Below are 19,828 nucleotides of genomic sequence, written 5' to 3'. Positions count from 1 at the left end.
TGGTGCTGTATGGTCACGTGGTCATGACTGTGCCAAGGCTGTGGCCTCCAGCAGTTGTGATCTCTCCTGCTGGAAAGCTGCTGTTAGGCAACCAGGACAGCGGTTCCCCACTCACCTGCAGTGCAGATAAAACCCCGAAGACCCCTGGAAACTCCTTTGGCGAGTCCCTCTGGGTATTAATGGATACTTCTGAGGTCTCACCTGCCAGCCTTGGTCTTTAATCAGTGCTTTTGTTTGCCAAGAGAACATGCCCACCCCCCTCCCCCCAAAGAGAGCTCAAATACTTTTTCTGGGTTTTGTATTAAAGGTATTGTCTTTAACTCTAAGCCAGGACTAAGGCTCCCCCTGCTTTTCCCGTGTGATTTTTAATAAAGTTTTTCCTAGACATAGAGACTGGCATCGGTGGTGCTGAGTGTATAAACAATCAGAAGACCTAGGTGTTAGTCCTGCCTCTGCTACTTATTGCGTAGCCCTGGGCAAGTTACTTCATCTACTTGGGCCTCTCTTTTATCTCACTTATCAACAATGATTCTGTCCACCTGAATCTTATCTCAAGAGAGTTATGTTGAAGACTGAGTCAGGTGTGAATGCACTTTGTAAACTGATAAGTGAGCATCCCACAAATGTTATCTCTTAGCTCTTTGCATTGTGAAGAGCAGGGAAAAGGAACCAGTCATACTTTATCTTCTGTAGTCACACCCTGAACACAGGGACACAGTATTTGTCAGTCAATAGATCCTGGTTGGGTGAATGTAGCAGGGTAATAGCTTAGCAATCTATGTAATTTGGCTTTATTCCTCAAGTTTGAGAAGCAAGAGATTCCTGGCCGTATGGGAATCTAGTGTGTTTCTAAACAGCCCAGGATTCCATCACCTGCCTGAGATGAATGTTTAGGCCCCTAAAAAGAAAGCCTCCTCCCTGAGCTCTGGTCCTCAGGTGGCACATCACAGTAGTTTACTGGGCTCAGGATGGCACTCGCAGACCCTTGGCTGAAAATCCTGAAAATCTTTAGGGAAGGGACTGGCCAGGACTGAGGTCTTGTTCAGTCTACCTGCTGGCCTGGCATCCTGAGAATTAGTCCTACCTGCTTCAGCAAGACTTCCTGCCCTCTGGTTCTCCTACTTTGATAGCATTCACCTCCCTAGGTCAACCTGTGGGCCACAGAACGTGGCTAGGGCAAGGCTGCATTTGTGTGGGTGTTTTGCTCTCCTTTAGATGAATCAGCTTGCTCTGTCAAAGGTAAAGTAGAGTTAACAGAAGTTCATTTTCCAGACGGGAGGAAATAATGACCCCCTATCATATCCAATATGTAGATGTATGCTTTCAGGAACTGAGTTCCTCTGGCATCCCTCTGTGGAAAAGATTCCTGAGCTTGTTAAAATGGAATAGCTTAGATATCCAACAAAAAATTTTAACCCGAAGTCACAAACCTGTAATGTCATTTGCCTGGAAAATCCAGATTTCAGTTTTTCTACTATGAAATATCTTCCCTACCCTTACCCCCACGTTGCCTGGGAATGACTAAGATCTAATACTTTTTGTCAAGAGATTTCATACTAATTTGTATAAATTAGTATAATTTATAATTTGTGCAAAACGGTGGGACAGCTAAGGGGTTGGTTGTGGTAGGTGGTGCTGGATCAGCTCCCTGACTGTTGTTTTATCAGATGAGCTTTGACCGAGAGGTTTCATATAAAAGTTTCATATAAAACTCTTTGAGTTTCATTCAGTAAATTCTTGGAGTCCTACTATGTGCCAGTCCTGCCAGCACAGAACCTTCCTTAATGGAGCTCACAGTCAAGGGTTGATGCTCAAAAATCCTCTCCTGCCTGGACTGTTGCAACTATTTCCTCCCTGATTTCAGCCTGACGTCTCTTCACGTGACTTCTGGAGGAATCTTGCTCTTCTTTCATGTTTCCGTTTTAAAAAAACTTTTAATAGTTCTTTTCTGTCATAAAAGCATTATATGCTCACTCAAGAAAAATTGGAAAATGACAAGAGTTTAAACACAAATTATATCTCATAATATCATCATCTAGACATACTCAGTGTTGAAATTTAGATATTTTTAAAATAATGTAGTTAATCATAGAATATATAAAACTTAAGTCCTGTTTTCCTTCACTGTCGTATCAGATACATATTCCCAGGTCATGAAAAGCTCTTAGAAGCATTAAGACTGATCTTTCTAAGACTTAAATCCAATCATGTTACTTTCCTGCTTAAAATTCTCCCATCATTGGTCTTCGAAGGTAAAGTCTCTACTTTTTTTTTTTAATTGAAATATAGTTGATTTACAATCTTGTGTTAGTTTCAGGTGCTCAGCATAGTGATTTGGGTTTTTTGCAGATTATATGCTACACACAAGGCTTCTGATGATCTGATCTCTGCATCCTTCTCAGCATTGTCTATTTCACTCCCTACTTCTTCTTTCCCTAGTACCCACTCACCCCAACTGACATAACACACAGTTACTTGCTAATCCCCCTCTCCCCCTACTTCACACTCTGTATCCTACCTATACCAGGTGGCCTTCAGCTTCCCAGGCTGCCCTGTGTAGTTTCTCAACTTGATCCTTTACTCATAGTGCTCCTCCTGCCTGGATCATCCTTCCACTGGTGTATCCAGTGAAATCCTTTCCATTTCTCAGTACTCAGTTCAAGCATTGTCTCTTCCATTAAGCCTTACCCATCCCTCCCTATCCCATCATAGAGCTGCCTGCTCCTTTTTGTCATCCTCCCCATAGTACCCCTCTTACCTAGAAGAATGCCCATTGTAGCTTAGGTTTTGGTGGGCAGGGAACCATGTCTTATCCATCTTCGTTTCTCCAGCACTTTGTAAAAATTCAGCACATAGTAGAAGCACAATAAATATTTGCTTAAGTACAAACAAATCAGTCATAACACTGTGCAATAAATGCTGTTCAGGGGGTGGGTAAAGGGTGCGTATAGGAGACCAGAGGAAGGGCATTTTATGGGTATGTGGTCCAAGATCGAGCTGACAGGAAATGTGTTCATTTTTATTGTGGCAATAGCCTTCCTCCATATTTAATCTTCTTTTTTGAATCCTATTTGCATTTCTGTTCCCTGACATGGCACCAGCTATGTGGAGCACCCATTTGCAACATTTGTTGCTTCCTCCTTTGCACACCTTTTCCTTTGTCTGCTGAGACTACTGTGGCCCTGAGCACCAGACAGGGCAGAAGTCCTCTCTGGGCAGCACAGCCCACCACTCATCAACCAGCCATCACTTCCCATGTCCCCCAAGGAGCAGCACAGACAATTGCAGGTCACCCATAGTTGCCCTTGGCTGGGACCTCGTATCCCAACTCTAGCACAGGTAGCCAGGTTCTCAGAAGGAATCACTCTTGAATTAGTATAAGTATTTATAGTCAATGCCATTATTTGAGACAGCTAACATACAGCTTAGCCAAACCCTATATTTCCCTCTTCATCCTCTCTCACTGCCTCTGCCTTCCTCAACTCCATCCCAGAGAGTCCTTCCCCAGAGATAACTTGGGCTTCTTTGCTCATATAACAGGTCGGGCAAGAGGAGATGGAACATATCTCCCTGTGTGACACTTTGGACTCCTCAGATGTCCTTCATTCTGTAGAAGAGTTGAGAGTGGACCACGCCAAGATGGATGGTCCATGGAAGGGCCTTGTAGCAGAGATGTAAGCCTGTTTCCCATGCCTTGCAGCCAGCACCCTGCCAGCCAACAAGCTACAGAACAAAGACTAGAACAGGACAGTGGGGACAGTGGGAGGGGAAGTAAAAGGCATGTAGTTGGATCAGTCACCAGCTGGGTCCATCTGTCTGGGGAGCCTGTCTCTGGTGGTGGCACCAGGGGACATGTCACATGTCATTGGAAAGCCTGTCTGTCCAGTGGCTTGTCAAACCTCAGCACCAAACATTTCCTTAATAACTGGTTACAGATCCTGAATCTATAAATTTAGCTAAACTCTTCTTGACCTTTCTATATTTTTAGCCTAGGCTGCTTCTCTGGATGACAACTTCCATGGTTGATTACTTGTTCTGTGAGCTACCTTCATGTCAAGTTAAAAGAAACTCTCTCTCTCAAGCTTGAAGACCCTGTCCTCTTAATGCTGGCTTCTAGTGTTGGTAACACATTCATGTTTGGCCCTTGGCACAGGCCGTTGATTTGGGGATGGAGTGGGGGAAAAGAAGGTTGACATCTCAGCTTTAAGTTTTTCAGCCTCCAATTCTAGTAATCCCCACCTGTTCTCATATAATGGCCCACTGGTCACCTCATTCACTTTTTGTTTTGTTTACCTGGACTTTTCCTGCCTCTATCAGCCTGTGTTGAAATACAGCAGCTAAGTGAGTTTATGACAGGTACTCCAAGTGTGGTTTGTTTAAGACCATGCTGAAGCCTTTTGTTCCTACTACCTTTGGGGGCACTTCTTGATCTTTGTGACTTTAACCTTAGGGCTGATGTTTTCAAAGACTGCTAAAGTATAGCCTTTCCTTTTCCTACAACAGTGCCTGTAGTAGACAGTCGTTTTGTGTGGATAGTTTGGATTACTCTCCCATATTTGTTTTCCATTTGCCCACCTTGACCTTGGTCTCCAGTCTTATTGTTTATCCACATGTTTTCTGCCAGTTTGCATAATGAAATGCTAAGCTGCGTGCTCTTTCTTCTACAGCACTTATAAAAATGTTAAGATTGACCCCATCTTTTAGCATCCTTATTGTTAATACTTCCATCCATGGGGGCAGTGAGGGAGACCCACCACTGTAGAGCATTTTAAATTGTTCAAGGGCTTGTACACCTATAGTCTCTGACTTTTCCTTAAAAATCTGTAGAAAGGAGAGACCCAACTTGAAAATTGAGAAAAACTGAAGCATGGAACAATTTTATCTGTCTCACTTAAAATCATCCAGGGACTGGCAGATCTAGGATTAGAATCCTTTACCCTTAGCTCTTTCGAGAGTAACATATTAATCCCTTTAACTTGTTTCTTTTCTTTCTTTTTTTTTTTAAATTTATTTATTTTATTTATTTATTTTTGGGTACGTTGGGTCTTTGTGGCTGCACACGGGCTTTCTCTAGTTGTGGCGAGCCGGGGCTACTCTTCATTGCGGTGCGCAGGCTTCTCATTGCGGTGACTTCTCTTGCTGTGAAGCACAGGCCCTAGAGCGATCGGGCTTCAGTAGTCGTGGCGTGCAGGCTCACTGGTTGTGGCTCACAGGCTCTAGAGCGCAGGCTCAGTAGTTGTGGCACGTGGGCTTAGTTGCTCCGCAGCATGTGACATCTTCCCGGCCCAGGGCTCAAACCCGTGTCTCCTGCATTGGCAGGCGGATTCTTAACCACTGCGCCACCAGGGAAGTGCCTCTTTAACTTGTTTCTTTGTCCTACAGCAACTTAATTAAAAGAGATGAAAGGGATTAATAAATGAAAGAAAGCCCTTGGTAAATCACCTTAGCAAAGATGTTTTTAGAAAAGGCTAAGTCTGTTTACCTCTTCTTATCTACATTTCATTGGCCTCTTCAAAGAAGATCGTAGCTGATTTAACAAACATGATTTTACTGAAATTCTCCTATCACTGCCCTCCCCTTGTCAATTCACATTTGGTGGTCCTACGAGTGAGGATTTTCTTTCCTCACTGCTTATTTGGTGTAGAATTGGAATGATTAGCTTTACCTCTGGAGCTCTTACCCAGAGATCAGTCACTTTGATGGTGTTCATTATGTCTGGGAAATTGGCGACCCCTGACACCAAGTACATCCTAATTGCCTGAGAAGGTGGCGGCTCTGGGCTCCCTGCTGCAGGAAGATGGGAGTCTCTGGCCTCCTGGTGCTTCACTGAAGTTCGGTGAGGACAGCCTTGGTTACTGATCCACCAAGTTGGCTGTGGCTGGGCTGGGGAGACACAAGGACTTCCAGACCACTTTCCCACGTACACTTCTCTAAGGCTATTCATTCTTCTCTTTTCAGAGTCTGGAAGGCGGCTCGTACCGGGGGAGCTTGAAAGACCCCACAGGCTGCCTGAATGAGGGCATGACCCCACCCACACCTCCTAGAAACCTGGAAGAAGAACAGAAAGCCAAGGCCCTGAGAGGCAGGATGTAAGTGCTTCCCCAGACTCCAGCCTGGTGCACGTGTGTGCAATGGACAAGGGACGGGGTCCTGTGAAGTTTGGGGAGAATTAAGGATTCCCCACACTGTGTTTCCATTGGCACCATTCGTTCTAAGTAAAGGTGACCGGTCTATACAGTGTGACATTGATCAACAACAAGCTATTTGGCACTGACTTTAAGGATTTTCAGCTGAAATATTTTCTGTAAGGTAAGGGCTATTACTGACAGTGTGGTTATAACCAAGTCTGTTAGAAATTTAAAACATGCTGATAAAAAACAAAACAACCAAGGTCAGGGAACTATGGGACCATTACTGTGGCCCCATATCAAAGACTCCATGTTAGAAAGTCTGATGGAGTTTCATCTGAGGAAACGTTTCCCCAGATGTAGGAAAGTAACGTATAGGAAAAGGGAGCTGTTGGGCTACCAGGCTGGGTTCTAGCTCCGCCCCTTCTCCAGCGGTTTTATTTATTAAAAAAAAATTTTTTTATAGAGTAATATTTGTTTTTTTGGGTTTTTTTCTTAAGCCCAATTTTTTTTAATTGAGATACAGTTGATGCACAATATTACATAAGTTACAGGTGTACAACATAGTGATTCACAAACTTTAAACGTTATACTTCATTTATAGTTGTTATAAAATATTGGCTATATTTCCCTGTGCTATACAATATATCCTTGCTTATTTATTTTACACATAATAGTTTGTACTTCTTAATCCCCTACTACTATCTTGCCCCTCCCCCTTCCCTCTCCCCACTGGTAACCACTAGTTTGTTCTCTATAACTGTGAGTCTGTTTCCTTTTTGTTATATTCACTAGTTTTTTTTATTTTTTAGATTCCACATATAAGTGATATCATACAGTATTTGTCTTTCTCTGTCTGACTTATTTCACTGTGGACTGAGTTCCAAGAGAACCTCTTTACTTTTCGAATGGTTAGGGGTAAATACAATTCACAGTGCAGTCCATTTCACAAGAACCCATATGTTTTGCAAGGTTTGAGTTATCTCCCGTGATGTGAAGTCAATCTTCTATTACTTGATTTGATCAAGAAGATAGCAACACCATTACTGCAAAACCGCAATCCCTCCGAAACTTCAGTTTTGTTGTTTAGGGTTTCACTCTGTGTTGCACTCAGAGCTGCTGATGAGTCTTGCACATAGCTTGATGTGTGAGAGACGGTAAGCACAGTGAGAGTGGGATAGGCAGGCTGAAGAGGTCCCGCCCTGTTGCTAATTAGCCTGCCCTTCTGCCTCGAACTCGTCACTCCTTTAGCCTCGTCATAGACATGAAGATTAGCAAAAATAAAGGAGGCCAGGTCCTTCTGTTGCCCGCAGATAGACGAAGTGACCATTTATAACTGTTACCAAGGAAACATCATAGCTAGGGCCTGGCCCCAGAGCAGGGGTGTCACCTCCTAATGGAAATGAGCAAGTGTCACGTAAGCGCTGTGGTTCCATATTTACCCCCTTAACTTTATGGGTGCTCAGGGGAACCCCAAGAATAGAATAGAGGTAAAGAAATACCATCTCCAAAGGGAAGTTTCTTAGGACTTGTACAAAGCTGCTTCTCCTTAGCTTTTCAGTTTTTACATAGATGCGGCAGGGTTGGAGCTGATGTTCCAGTCTTGTCAAGCCAAAGCAAAACTTATATCAGGAAGGTGAAAGCTTATATTAGGGAGGTAGCCTTTAAGGTAACAGGTGTTCCTTGGCAAAGCTTATCTCTACTCTTGTAAAAGGGCCTATGAACAGTCATTTAAGTCATTGTCTTGCTTCCAGACATGTTATTGTCTAATTTTGCTCCAACAGGCAAAGGATTGTTGCCTCTTTTACCCAATTCACTCATTTCTTCCCCCTCTTCTCACTCTCTCACCCTCCTCCACATATTTCCACATCCTGCAGTGTCCCGAAAATCCAGGTATTAGAATGAGTCATTCCTTTTACTGTATATTGCCCTTATTCTGCTATACTTTATGGTCACGATGAAAGAGAGGATGTGTAGGTATCTCACTGTAAACACCATGTGAAGCTGGAGGCTGGGGGTGGGGATAGAGAATTGAGACTCAATCCAGTAAGCCCTCCAAAGGTTTAATGAGAGCTCCATGGAGAGAAGATGTAAACAGACAGTTATTTGTCCAGGAGAAGAAAAAAGCCAAGAATGGACTTAATTGTCTTCAAGTTTTAGCCACTCATTTATTCAACAAATATTTGTTGAGCACCTGTTATGTACCAAGTGCTTGGCGTACAGCAGTGAATAAAACAAACAATAACAACAAAAGAAAAGTCCATGCTCTCGTGACACGTTTACATTCTAATGGGAGAAATCGTACAATAAACAAAATTTAAAATAAATCATGTAGTATGTTAGAAGCTGGAAAAAAGAAAAAATGGTCAGGGAGATCGGGAGTATAGATGAGGCCATGTTGCGGCTTTAAATGGTTCTGACCAAAGCGGTCTGCGCAAAGACCAGAAGCAGGTAAGGAACTAGCCTTTAGCTATGGAGGAAAAGTATTCTCGACACAGGCAACAGCCAATGCAAAGGCTGTAAGAGATTTTCTGTGGAAGACCAGCCATTCCCTACCATTGTGAAGGATAGACGTCAGAAGTAGGTCTGATCTGGAAGCAGTTTAGTAGGACCAAAGAATAACATTTACTTTGTAAATAACCTTTACTCATAAGAACTGAACATGAAAAAAATTGCTTTATTGTCAGTTCAGTTTATTTGGCAATTGATCGTGTACTGCCTTGAGATGCATGTAGCATAAATCTTTTATGTACCTTTTCAGAATGTCTTTTAATGTGTCATTATCTCTCCACGTGTTTTTCATCAGCTCTTCAAGGGAGGAGATGCTAGGTCCACTGGCAGAACCTAGTCTAATCCTCTTCCCTAGAGGCTGGAAAGCCCAGGACACCCTTCAATGTCAGCAGGTAGCTTAGCATAGAAATACCACCCAGAGGCAGAGAGCTGGACTTCATCTCCAGAAGGCCCTTCTAGCCCCAAATTCCCCCTCTAACTTTCCTGTGGTTTTTCTTCTACCACTTTCCTCCAAGTGGTGACTTGGACCATGCTAAAGATACATTTCAATGCTTTTATTTGGCCTTGCCAGTTCCTTCCTGTGGCCTGAAACGCATAATTGTGTGTATCAGAGAGAGGGAGCTGGTTGGAAGTGCTGGGCATGCTGATAAAGAAGCCTGTGTTCCCCATCGCCCTGAGGCCCTAGGCCTGGGGATTCGGTGGCTTCTCTGTGCTGTATGGACAAGAATTTCAGAGGAATTGCTTCCTGGGTTCAGAACGGCTACTACCCTTGGGCTGGGGCCCCTCTTTGACATCCTAGAACTTGATCCCTTCTGCCACTCGGGTCAAAAATGCAGTTGTATGGCTCCAGGCTAAACTCTTTCAAACTTAGATAATACAAATCAGACTCCATTAAGCTGCATACATCTACCCTGCCCCTGGGCACAGCCATACGTGTTTTATGTCCAGCTCTTTACTGTCTGCACAGGAAGAAAGAAGTGTTTGGGTTTGACGCCTCAGGGACTCCATAGAGCCAGTCTGAGTAGTTTAACCAGGCAGCGGGCGACAGTGAAAGAGCAGAGTCTTTGGACTCTTGTACAACTGGGTTCAAATCCCAGCTCTGCTTCTCACGTTGTCATCTTGGGCGATACTGCCTCAGTATTTCCATCTACATAAACTAGGGCTTATAGTACTTACCTTCTCATAAGCTTGAGAAAAGCCAGATGAAGCAACTGGCACAAAAGCAAATGTTCTAAGAGGAAGAAATCATTCACAAGAAAGTAAATGTCCTCGTAGTGATTAAATCCCACATCTGGTGGGGATGGGGATGTGGCCACATTGAAAGGGGTGATTAGGGAATCTTTCTGGCCTTGATGGGGGATTTTTGCAGGCCAGTTACCATGGACGCCTATCTGAATAATTGTAGCTTCTGTATCTCAAACACTTCACTTGATGACAGTGTCTCTGAGGCCCAAAGGTTGCTTATCAGACAAATGTCTTTCTCTTCTTGTTAAGCAAAGAACAGAGCTGACATGAAGGAAGAAAAGCCTCATGCTGATCCCTTGGCTTCGAAGCTTTCATAACTCAGTTTTGCCCAAGTGACTGTTATTCCTTCTGCCTTGTGTCTGTACAACTATTCAGTTATAGGTGAGGGAGGAGGAAACATAAGGAATAGGAAGACAGATGCTGGGTTGTAAGCATTGTTCTTCTGGCTGTTGCTGCCATCTGGGAAAGCCTTCTCAGCCCCCGTGCCCTCAGCTCTTCAGTAGCGGGGGCCTCTCATCCAGAGGGCACCAGCCAGCACCTCCCCCAGGGTGCCCAGCGTGGGTTTGGGTGGTCTTGTCATAGAGACGCCAAAGTAACTTTCCTGTGAACTTCAGTGTGAAGATTTCTTGCTTCACAGTGAAGAGGAACCCTCACTGTTCTTAATCTCCTGCTCAGGTTTGTCCTGAATGAACTGGTACAGACAGAGAAAGACTATGTCAAGGATCTGGGGATTGTGGTAGAGGTGAGTACATGGCTCAGGGCGGGTCTGTGGTCACCCAACCAGTGGCATATTGGACCCTACCTGGGCCCTGTGGTGTTTTTGTTTTGTTTTGTTTATTTGTTTATTTATTTTTATTTACTTTTTGGCTGCATTGGGTCTTCGTTGCTGCGCGTGGGCTTTCTCTAGTTGCGGCGAGCGGGGGCTGCTCTTCATTGCGGTGTGCGGGCTTCTCATTGCGGTGGCTTCTCTTGTTGTAGAGCACGGGCTCTAGGCGCGCGGGCTTCAGTAGTTGTGGCTTGTGGGCTCAGTAGTTGTGGCTTGTGGGCTCCAGAGCGCAGGCTCAGTAGTTGTGGCACACGGGCTTAGCTGCTCCGCGGCATGTGGGATCTTCCTGGACCAGGGATCGAACCCATGTCCCCTGCATTGGCAGGAGGATTCTTAACCACTGCGCCACCAGGGAAGTCCCGGCCCCATGGTGATTTAACTTGACAGTATGTATTTTACTCTCCCTGGGTATTTGTAGAGATGAAACTAAAAATGGTAGTAGATCAAATAGAATATGTAGGTAAGTTTTTTTCTTTTCCCCTTGAAATATTATAAGAGATTTAGAGGAGGGTAGGGCCCCAAATGTTGCAGCCTCTTAGTTAGACCTGAATCCATTTCACCTTGTTTTAGGTGACCAAGTTATTGTCTCCAGAGCTTTCCATTGGTATCTAACCAATATATATACTAGTTATAAATATATATATATATCTCTAAGCATAAATATAATAATATACAGACATATATTCTTCACAGTCATGAGCCACCATGGGCACTAAGCAAGTCAAGCAGGTCACTCTTAGTGAAACCTTGGGGCTTCTATGTTTCCCTAGTTTGCTGCCAAGAGGGCAAAGAAAAAACCACCAATAAGGCAAGATTGGCAGGTCCACAGTTAAAAGTCAACTTGATAGTAAATAAAACAGCTCTCTCCATAGGGGTTTACTTTAGGGGGATTTAGACACTTGGAGGAAAAAGTCTAAGAAAGTAAATGGATAATTTAGATGCCTTAGAGCCCTGCTGTTAGTCATCTTAAACGACAGGATGTGAAGTCTAAAAAGTGAATGCCTGATATCTGAATCACCTGCTGGTTCCTTACATTGGGTCTGTAAGCCCCCATCCTATGCAGTCTGCTGATTTAGGGGTTCGTATTTACCTGTCCTGAGTCTTGGATACACAGACTAACCTGGCATATAGAAGACTTGAATTCTAACTTGGGGAAAGTTATCCTCTTTTCCAAGGTGGGATGGGGGCAGCTAGCGGTGTAGCAGCCTCCATAAGCAGTCCAGCCTGGAAGTGGAAGGCTTGGGAATCTTCAGACCGAGGTCCAGGGAAGTCAGACATCAGTGGTGTGACAGACAAGTCACATAATTCCCCATGCACTGGCTTTCTCGTCTTTCGATGGGGATACATGCTGGTACAACCTCAGAGCCTGATTCTAAAACTGAGATAAGATTCTATATGATAGCACTTTACCGAATCTAAAGTATTCACATATTAAGACTTATTTCTAGGTCAAACACATCTAGATTTAAGCCTTTAAAGATGTAATTAATTGGATTGAGAGATGGGAGAAGAACAGGCAACTATTTCTTCTTTGTCCTGCTTTCTTACGGGGGCTGGAGACAAAGAAAGGGACTCAGAACTTCACGGAAGTTTTGTCTGTCCCTCTGCACAAGGGTGAAGTCCTGGTTGAGTGCGGAGAAACCACAGAAGCCCTTGCCCTCCTCCTCACACGCAGGGGGGGGCTTCCACGGGGCTGCAGGGTGGGGCTCGGCCCAGAAAGCCTCCTCGTGAAAATGCTTTACTCACCATTGCCTCCGCCCCGCAGGGCTTCATGAAGAGAATAGAAGAAAAGGGTGTCCCTGAGGACATGCGAGGAAAGGATAAAATCGTGTTTGGAAATATTCACCAGATTTATGATTGGCATAAGGAGTAAGTGCTACGTTGCCCTGAGGATCAGGGGGTCTTGGAATCCGGGACTCTCCTGTCCTCCCCCGGTGTCTGACCTTAGGGGTGGGGTTTGGGGGGAGTCTTGTGTCGTTCATGTCACCATTGAGAAATGATACAGTTCTGAAGAATGTGCCTTCCTTCTCTTCTCTCCATCCTTTTATAGTGTTTTCCTGGGTGAACTGGAAAAATGTATCCAGGAGCAAGACAGACTGGCACAGCTCTTTATTAAATATGTGAGTGTTGCCCCGCGGCCCCTCCGCTCCCCCTCCCACCAGGCCCATTTGCATGCATTTTACTGTCCCTTCCATCCCCTGCTCTCCCTTCTCATCCCTCTCTGAGCTGTTGGGGGTTTTTCTCTCTTTCCTGGCAGTTTGGAAGATGGGCTCTTGCCCACTGTGTTTTACTCTTCTGTCCTTGATATTCAGCCTCCTTGGTGCGTCCCCAGAGCATGGGCCACATCTTTGTCCTTTGTCTCTCCGCCCGTAGACCAGCTTAGCACTCTGAGATGGAGCGCCAGGCACAGCTGCCTGAGCGCCTTTCCCTCTGCCTTTGCAGGAGCGGAAGCTGCACATCTACGTGTGGTACTGCCAGAATAAGCCGCGCTCCGAGTACATCGTCGCTGAGTACGACGCCTACTTTGAAGTAAGCTGCTCGGGTTTGGCTGGACCACGGTGTGGGCAAGACGCTCAGGCCGGGACCGCCCCATTCACAAACACCGGCCGCCATCCATCCGCGCGTGGCCCCCTCACGGCACTGTCCATCCCTCAGGACAGGGAGGGCTGCCTCAACAGAGCCGTTAGCTTCTTGGCTAAGTTCTTGTCAGCTCCTCTCTGCTTTTAGAGCCCCCGCTGGGAGAACGACTCTGTAACGCAGAGCCCGCTGCAGAAGCTCCGGTCCTCCTTCCGTGACCCCGGAGCCCACTGCGCCCACGCTCTTCCTCACCGGGCCCTGGAGGCTGCTTGCTGAGGACCCTCCTCCCAGAGGTGCTCACAGCACCTTGTACGTAGCCTCTGCTCCCGTTCCCCGAGGCCCGGCAGGCACCTCAAAGTGTTTGTTCTGCCGCAACCTGGAGGTGTTTATTTTGCTGGAGGAAAGGCAACACCATCACCTGGAAAGAGCCCTTGCCTGAGTGTTTGCAGGTCTGAGTTGAGGGCCCAGCCCGTAGGCTTGTGGTGTCCCCGGGGAAGCCCTTCATTTCTGACGTGGCCGTGGAGTGGGAGAGAGAACAGAACACCCATGCCAGCTTGTCCCTGGGGCTGGGGTAAGGACACAGAGTGTGACAGAGCTTGGTAGGTAAGAAGGTGATGGTGAGGTGTGCTTTGTCGTTAATAACAAAATGAGCTATTGTGTACGCAATTCTACCCATTGCGTGGTTTGAAGATTCTAAACCTTTATTGGCAAACACGAAGACCAGCCGTCCTTGCCTTTGAAGCCGTATCCAGAGCACCCCAATCCTTTGGTTCCTCTTCCCCTAATGTAGCTCCCTTGTGTTCCAGGAGGTGAAACAGGAGATAAATCAAAGGCTGACACTTAGCGACTTCCTTATCAAGCCCATTCAGAGAATAACAAAATATCAGCTGCTCCTCAAGGTAAGAGGGCTGTGAGCCCCGCTCAGGGCCAGAGCAGGGTCTTCATCAGGCTCTGAGTTAGGGAGCGGGTCAGCTCGAGGTTCTGTCTCCACTACACTTTCCCTGTGAACTAGTTGGGGGCATGTGTGGGTTCTTACCTTTTACCAGCTGGTTATTTGTGTCAACTTTGCCCCTGAATAAATTGCATGCCTGTTGTCCCTTCCTTAAGGTTGGTGGTTATTTGATTTTCTTTTTTCCAAATCACTTTCTTACTTTGTTGCCATCACTGACTGACTTGGTACCTTTAAAAGCTAAAAAATAATAAGAGCATAAAATCAGAGTAGAATACACAGAGAAAGAAAAGGAAAGGCAAAGCCCTAGGAACCTTAGATGAGTAAAACCTAAAACTTGATCATTTTTTTACTTTTTTAAATCATTTAGTTTGACTTGTCTTACAGAAATATGAAGCAAATGAGAGATTTGACAGTCCTTTGTCCCTTTCCTTCTTGTCATCATTCCCCTTTTGTCTCCCCTTCACTTTCTCTCCCCTTCACCCCTCCCGCCCTTTTCCCATAGCTTTGAATCTTTGAATATTCCAGGGGTTTTCCCTGTGTGATCACATCCACCATGACTCACAGCTTCATATCTCAGCTCCTACAAAGCATCGCCATCTCTGTGGGGAAGGAAAGTCTCCTGGGTGTCATCTTGGTTTTGACGATGCTACATTTTTTATAGGGCTCTATTTTCCTAACTGGTTTCACTCTCCCTGCTTCCCCCACTTGCTAGGACTTCCTGAGATACAGCGAGAAGGCTGGTTTGGAGTGTTCTGATATCGAGGTGAGTTTTCTGCTTGTAATGCTGGTGGATCTTATGGGACAGTATTGGATGTCTGCCCCTGAAGGGGAAAGATTGGCTCTGGAGGATGGAGAGTCCAGGCTGGCTCCTCTCAGACAGCAAGAGCCCCTTGCAGACAGCTGCCCAGCAGGATGTGGAGTGGCGAGTATTAAGGAGCACATTGAACGTTTTTTGAGAATCCGGTCCTGAGCCAGACCAGAGCTTAGCCCCGCTCATGTTCTTGTGGCTCCCGGTGACATGTGGTGCGAAAGGGTGGTATTTGGACCCTCTAACATCCTGCAGAGATCGGGTGTTTCATTGTGCAGCTTTATCCATGAATCCAGGTACTATTTGAGGCTGACATATAAATTATTCCATTTTCACTCCCTCCCCCGTCCCCGAGGATTACTCCCTAAGTGAAGTCCTTAGAGACAATGTCACCATGGGGATTATTTTAAGCCAGAGAGGTTACAGACCATTCTGGCAGGTTATTTTAGGTTAAAACCTCTAGTATTTCACAAGCGAAGCTAAGCTGTTGCTTCGGCAGCCAGGGAGCCACAAAGAGAAAAAAGAAAATACACGAAGGAAAGCAAATGGACAAACAGAAGTGGGAAGGTTAGGAAAAGGGTGGGCTGGTAGCATCCTCCCCACGTGTGGTCACTGATTCGTGTGGAGCCCCTGCACGGATGACCAACAGCCCCCAACTTAGAACAGGAAAGCCCTCCCTCCTCTGAAGTGGACAGCAGGGACCAGTGTCCTTTCCTAGGATCACGGAGCCCCCAGGAGGCCCCTGGCTTCCAGCGTGGAACTACCGAGCCCCCGACCCGAGTGCTGCTCCCTGTCCTGACTGGTTGTTCTTTCCCACAGAAAGCAGTGGAGTTAATGTGCCTTGTTCCAAAACGCTGCAACGACATGATGAATCTGGGGCGCCTGCAGGGCTTTGAGGTGAGCCCTTAAGAAGGCTTCTTAGCCCTCTCCCTTCAGGGCAGCAGGAGCCCAGGCTCCCCTTTGAAGTCCTGTGTGCATGTTCTCTGCCTCTCTCCCTCACCGCGTTTGCCCTTGTGCCCGGGCCGCTCCGGATCACAGGCCCGGAAGGTGCACCTATTTAGGACCTCCAGTGATAGGGCAGCCAGAGGAAGTCAACCAGGCTGCAGTCAGGATTGCAAGGGGCTTGGAAAGACCCCAAGTTCTTTATAGCTATGGACCTGCCGGTGACCTCTTCCCTTTCCTTGCTTGCTTGAGAAATGCCGGGAATGTGAGGGAGAGCAGGACTACGTGACGAGAGTAGAACCAGAGGGAAAATGGAACACTTTTTTTTGGAGAGGGTGGTTCTAGTAAACAGGTCTACATAGTGGCTGGCTTTTTAGCTAAATGAATGTTTAAAGCTCTAAAACATCACAGTGCACATTTCTATTCTTTGACAAGAAGAATCAAGTCTTGGGAGAAACAGCTAGATGTACCCAGGGTTTGGATTTCAACGAATATGCTAGTGTGCTAGGGCTGCCATAACAAAGTACCACACACTGGGTCGTTTAAACAACAGAAATGTTATCATCTCACATTTCCAGAAGTTAGAAGTCCGAGATCAAAGTGTAGGCAAGGGTGGTTCCTTCTGAGTGCTGTGAGGAAAGGGTCTGTCCAGGCCTCCCTCCTTGGCTTGTAGATGGCCGTCTTCATGTTCACATGGCATTCTTCCTGTATCTTCACATCGCCTTCCTTCTGTACATATCTCTGTGTCCAAATTTCCCCTTTTTATAAAGACACCGATCATGTTTGATTAAGGCTCACCATAATGACCTCTCTTTAACTTGATTCCCTTTGTAAAGGCTCTGTCTTTTGATAAGGTCGCATCTGAGGTGCTGGGGGTTAAGACTTCAACATCCAAATTGGAGAGGGGATTCAATTCAACCCATAACAGTGAACCTTAGAAGAGCAAATTGACTTTCCTGGTTTAAACTTAATAAGTGGCTGTCATTAATTTATATCCAAACTTCTAACTAAACATAATCTGTTTTAAATATTAATACGATAAAACTGGAACTGATGCAGTTATTGACTGGTGCTTAGTTGTTGTTGAGCCCCTTAGAGAAAGATGTGGATCTTCTAATCCTGTTTCCCAGTAATCCTGCAAGATTTCATTATTCATTTTTTTCCTCTGGCTAAACTAGAATAAAATAGACATAAGGCAGACTGGTATACAAGTAAAGTTAGGAAATGCTATATTCAGGTTTGGGTTAATGAGTTGGATTCATGATGGTCTTGAGCCAAATTCTTCTGTCCTTTTTGCCCTTGCCGCCCATCCTGGTGTCCCTGTCTGATTTCCATTGATTTGTTGTGACCAGGAACTATGTGGAGGGTCCTTTCTGCTGTTCATTTTTTCACAGGTTCTTGTTCTCCACAGTAGACATGAGGCATTCGAGAAGCAGGGTCATGCAGCAGAAATTCACCCCGAGTTCTCACACAGTGTTTCTTTAGTCATGCTACATGACGTTGTACCTGTTCCCTTGGAATTATGCCAGATCTGAGCCTATTCTGAACAAAAGTAATTCCTTTTGCTCTTCATCCTTGATGTCCCTGTGTTTTTCTGAGCAGGAGTCTGACTTGGCTTTCTCTTGGTCTCTGGAGGAACTGACCACTGACAGGAGGAACAGCATCTGATGTACCTTCTGACCCAAGTCAGACTTCACAGGAACTGTGTTGTGCATATTCGTGTGTCCACAGAAGGCCACACACAGGAGGGTGGAATTATTTTCTCTTTTAAATCGAGCACCACCATCTCCTTTTTTCATCAAGCCCTAGAGAATGTGCTTTGCATTCCTTCAGCTAATTGGGAAGGACCATGAACGTACTTCCATTCCTTCTGAAGTCCGTGGCTTTGGCTCAGGGAGAAGTTAGCCCCTTCCCTTAGATTCTCTCCCTTTTAAATCCTCTAGCTTTCCCTTTGGCATTGACAGGGCTATAACTCATGGGTCAGGCTCTTATGTAATATTAATAGAGCTTTTAGGGCTGGTCACTGGCTTAATATTAACTTTGGGCCAGGGTAGAGATAAGCCTGTTTGGCTGCTGACCTTGACAGTAAGGAACCACAATCCAAGCAGAGGGCCAGCGTTTCTCAGGAACATGAAAGGAAAATGGCCTGTGTGTTGGGTAATGTTTGGAACAAGGCATCACATACAGAGAATAGCCCACATTTGCGCTAAAGGGCAAAAGTTGTCACCTGAGAGTACAGTTCAGAGGAAGCCCTCTGGCCACTATCTCAGATGCCAGTGTCTTCTTGTTGCACAACAGTAGAAAAAGCAATAGCATCCGTGAAGACTTGCTGGGTTAGGCCATATTCCCTTTGAAGATGTGACAATGTTTCTGAAAATCTGGTTAGACCTGGCACACCAGATAGGCTCCACCTCCTACCCTGAGTGTCAAGTGATCTGGCAACTGGAGGCATTGAAATATAGGCACCTGTCGATAGTATCTCAACTGTACCTGCTGATCTGTAGCAGGAGACTAAGACCTCAGAATTTCCCCATCCTGAAATAATAGAAGAGAGGAGCCTGACTCATCCGATTTCTTTTTGTGGTCCGGCCTCCATCACTTCCCTTGGCCCCAGGTTGGTTCTAGGTTCATAGCTAGCACCCCAGGTCCTGGCTGCAAGGGCCAGGCAGGCACACCTCTCAGAGCTCCGAGGACAGAAAGGCCACTTCCAGCTCCAGCATCATCTGCTTTCTGTTCTCCTTTTAATAAGAAAGAAGGGCCAGCATAATTCCCAAACATTTTTTTAGCTAATAATTTTACCTTCTTTCTGGTGTTTTCCTGGAGCTGCTTCTTAGTGGTTCCGTAGCTTTCTTTCCCTCCCCTCCAGGGCCCTGTGTGAACGGGAAGGTGGCCACAGTCTGCCCTAGATGTCTGGGTGGGCCCTGATTCAGTCTCTTACTAGAGCCTGAGGCTTTTGCTGTCAGGTCTGTTGTCCATGTCCCCACAGAGGGAGGTTCTGTGACCTAGAGGGTTGTGGTCACCTCCCTGTCTTTCACTTACTTCACCCCAGTCCTTCTTTCCGTCAGGGCACCCTGACCGCTCAGGGCAAGCTGCTGCAGCAGGATACATTCTACGTGATTGAGCTGGATGCCGGCATGCAGTCGCGGACCAAGGAGAGGCGTGTGTTCCTCTTTGAGCAAATTGTCATCTTCAGTGAACTGCTCAGGAAGGGATCCCTCACCCCAGGCTACATGTTCAAAAGGAGCATCAAGGTGAGGATCCAGGTGGGGATGAGAAGGGGCAAAGAAGAGTCACACTGGGGGAGCCACTTCCCTAAGACAGAGACACTGGCATGAGTGAGGATCCAGAACATTGAAGATCTTTCGGCCTAGTAACCTTTGGGATTGAAGGTTGGTTATCCGTGGGAAAAAGTGACAGGCTCGGTGCCAGCCTCTAACGTGATCCTGCAGGTTCTCCAAGATCATGTCGTTCACTCAAAGACAGAAACCAAAGTATTTAAGCTATTAGATTCAGGGCACATTTTTAGAAACATTTCCTGAAATAAAAACTTTGAGGAACTGTAATATGTTGTTGATTTTTTTAAACTGCTTAGTATGGAACGGATCACCTTGGTTTCTTCCAGATGAATTACTTGGTCCTGGAGGAGAACGTGGACAATGACCCCTGCAAGTTTGCACTCATGAACAGGGAGACTTCGGAGAGGGTCGTCCTGCAAGCCGCCAACGCCGATATCCAGCAGGCCTGGGTGCAGGACATCAATCAAGTCTTAGAAACACAGCGCGACTTCTTAAATGGTGAGTACTGGGTCTGGCTTCTTGCTGGGCCATTTTCAGGGGACC

General features: G+C 45.9%; 1 protein-coding gene across 2 annotated transcripts in view; it reads left to right on the top strand.

Annotated features, from left to right (window-relative positions):
• Nucleotides 1–19,828, top strand: part of LOC308618181 (kalirin-like) — a gene marked incomplete at its 3' end in the record, with an annotated part of 111,949 nt that overhangs the window by 49,600 nt on the left and 42,521 nt on the right. For both annotated transcript variants that reach the window (XM_081235677.1, XM_081235676.1), the window contains exons 4-13: nt 5,959–6,089; nt 10,560–10,626; nt 12,476–12,579; nt 12,761–12,830; nt 13,153–13,239; nt 14,094–14,186; nt 14,952–15,002; nt 15,867–15,944; nt 19,055–19,240; nt 19,612–19,783. In XM_081235677.1, coding sequence (XP_081091803.1) covers nt 5,959–6,089; nt 10,560–10,626; nt 12,476–12,579; nt 12,761–12,830; nt 13,153–13,239; nt 14,094–14,186; nt 14,952–15,002; nt 15,867–15,944; nt 19,055–19,240; nt 19,612–19,783 — 1,039 coding nt within the window. The remainder of the gene's footprint in view (nt 1–5,958; nt 6,090–10,559; nt 10,627–12,475; nt 12,580–12,760; nt 12,831–13,152; nt 13,240–14,093; nt 14,187–14,951; nt 15,003–15,866; nt 15,945–19,054; nt 19,241–19,611; nt 19,784–19,828) is intronic.

Source organism: Mesoplodon bidens (genome assembly GCF_964165515.1).
Source record: "Mesoplodon bidens genome assembly, chromosome: 5".
NCBI classification, from domain to species: domain Eukaryota; kingdom Metazoa; phylum Chordata; class Mammalia; order Artiodactyla; family Ziphiidae; genus Mesoplodon; species Mesoplodon bidens.
The sequence above is the reverse complement of the archived record's forward strand: the minus strand, read 5'-3'. Positions and strand labels throughout refer to the sequence as shown.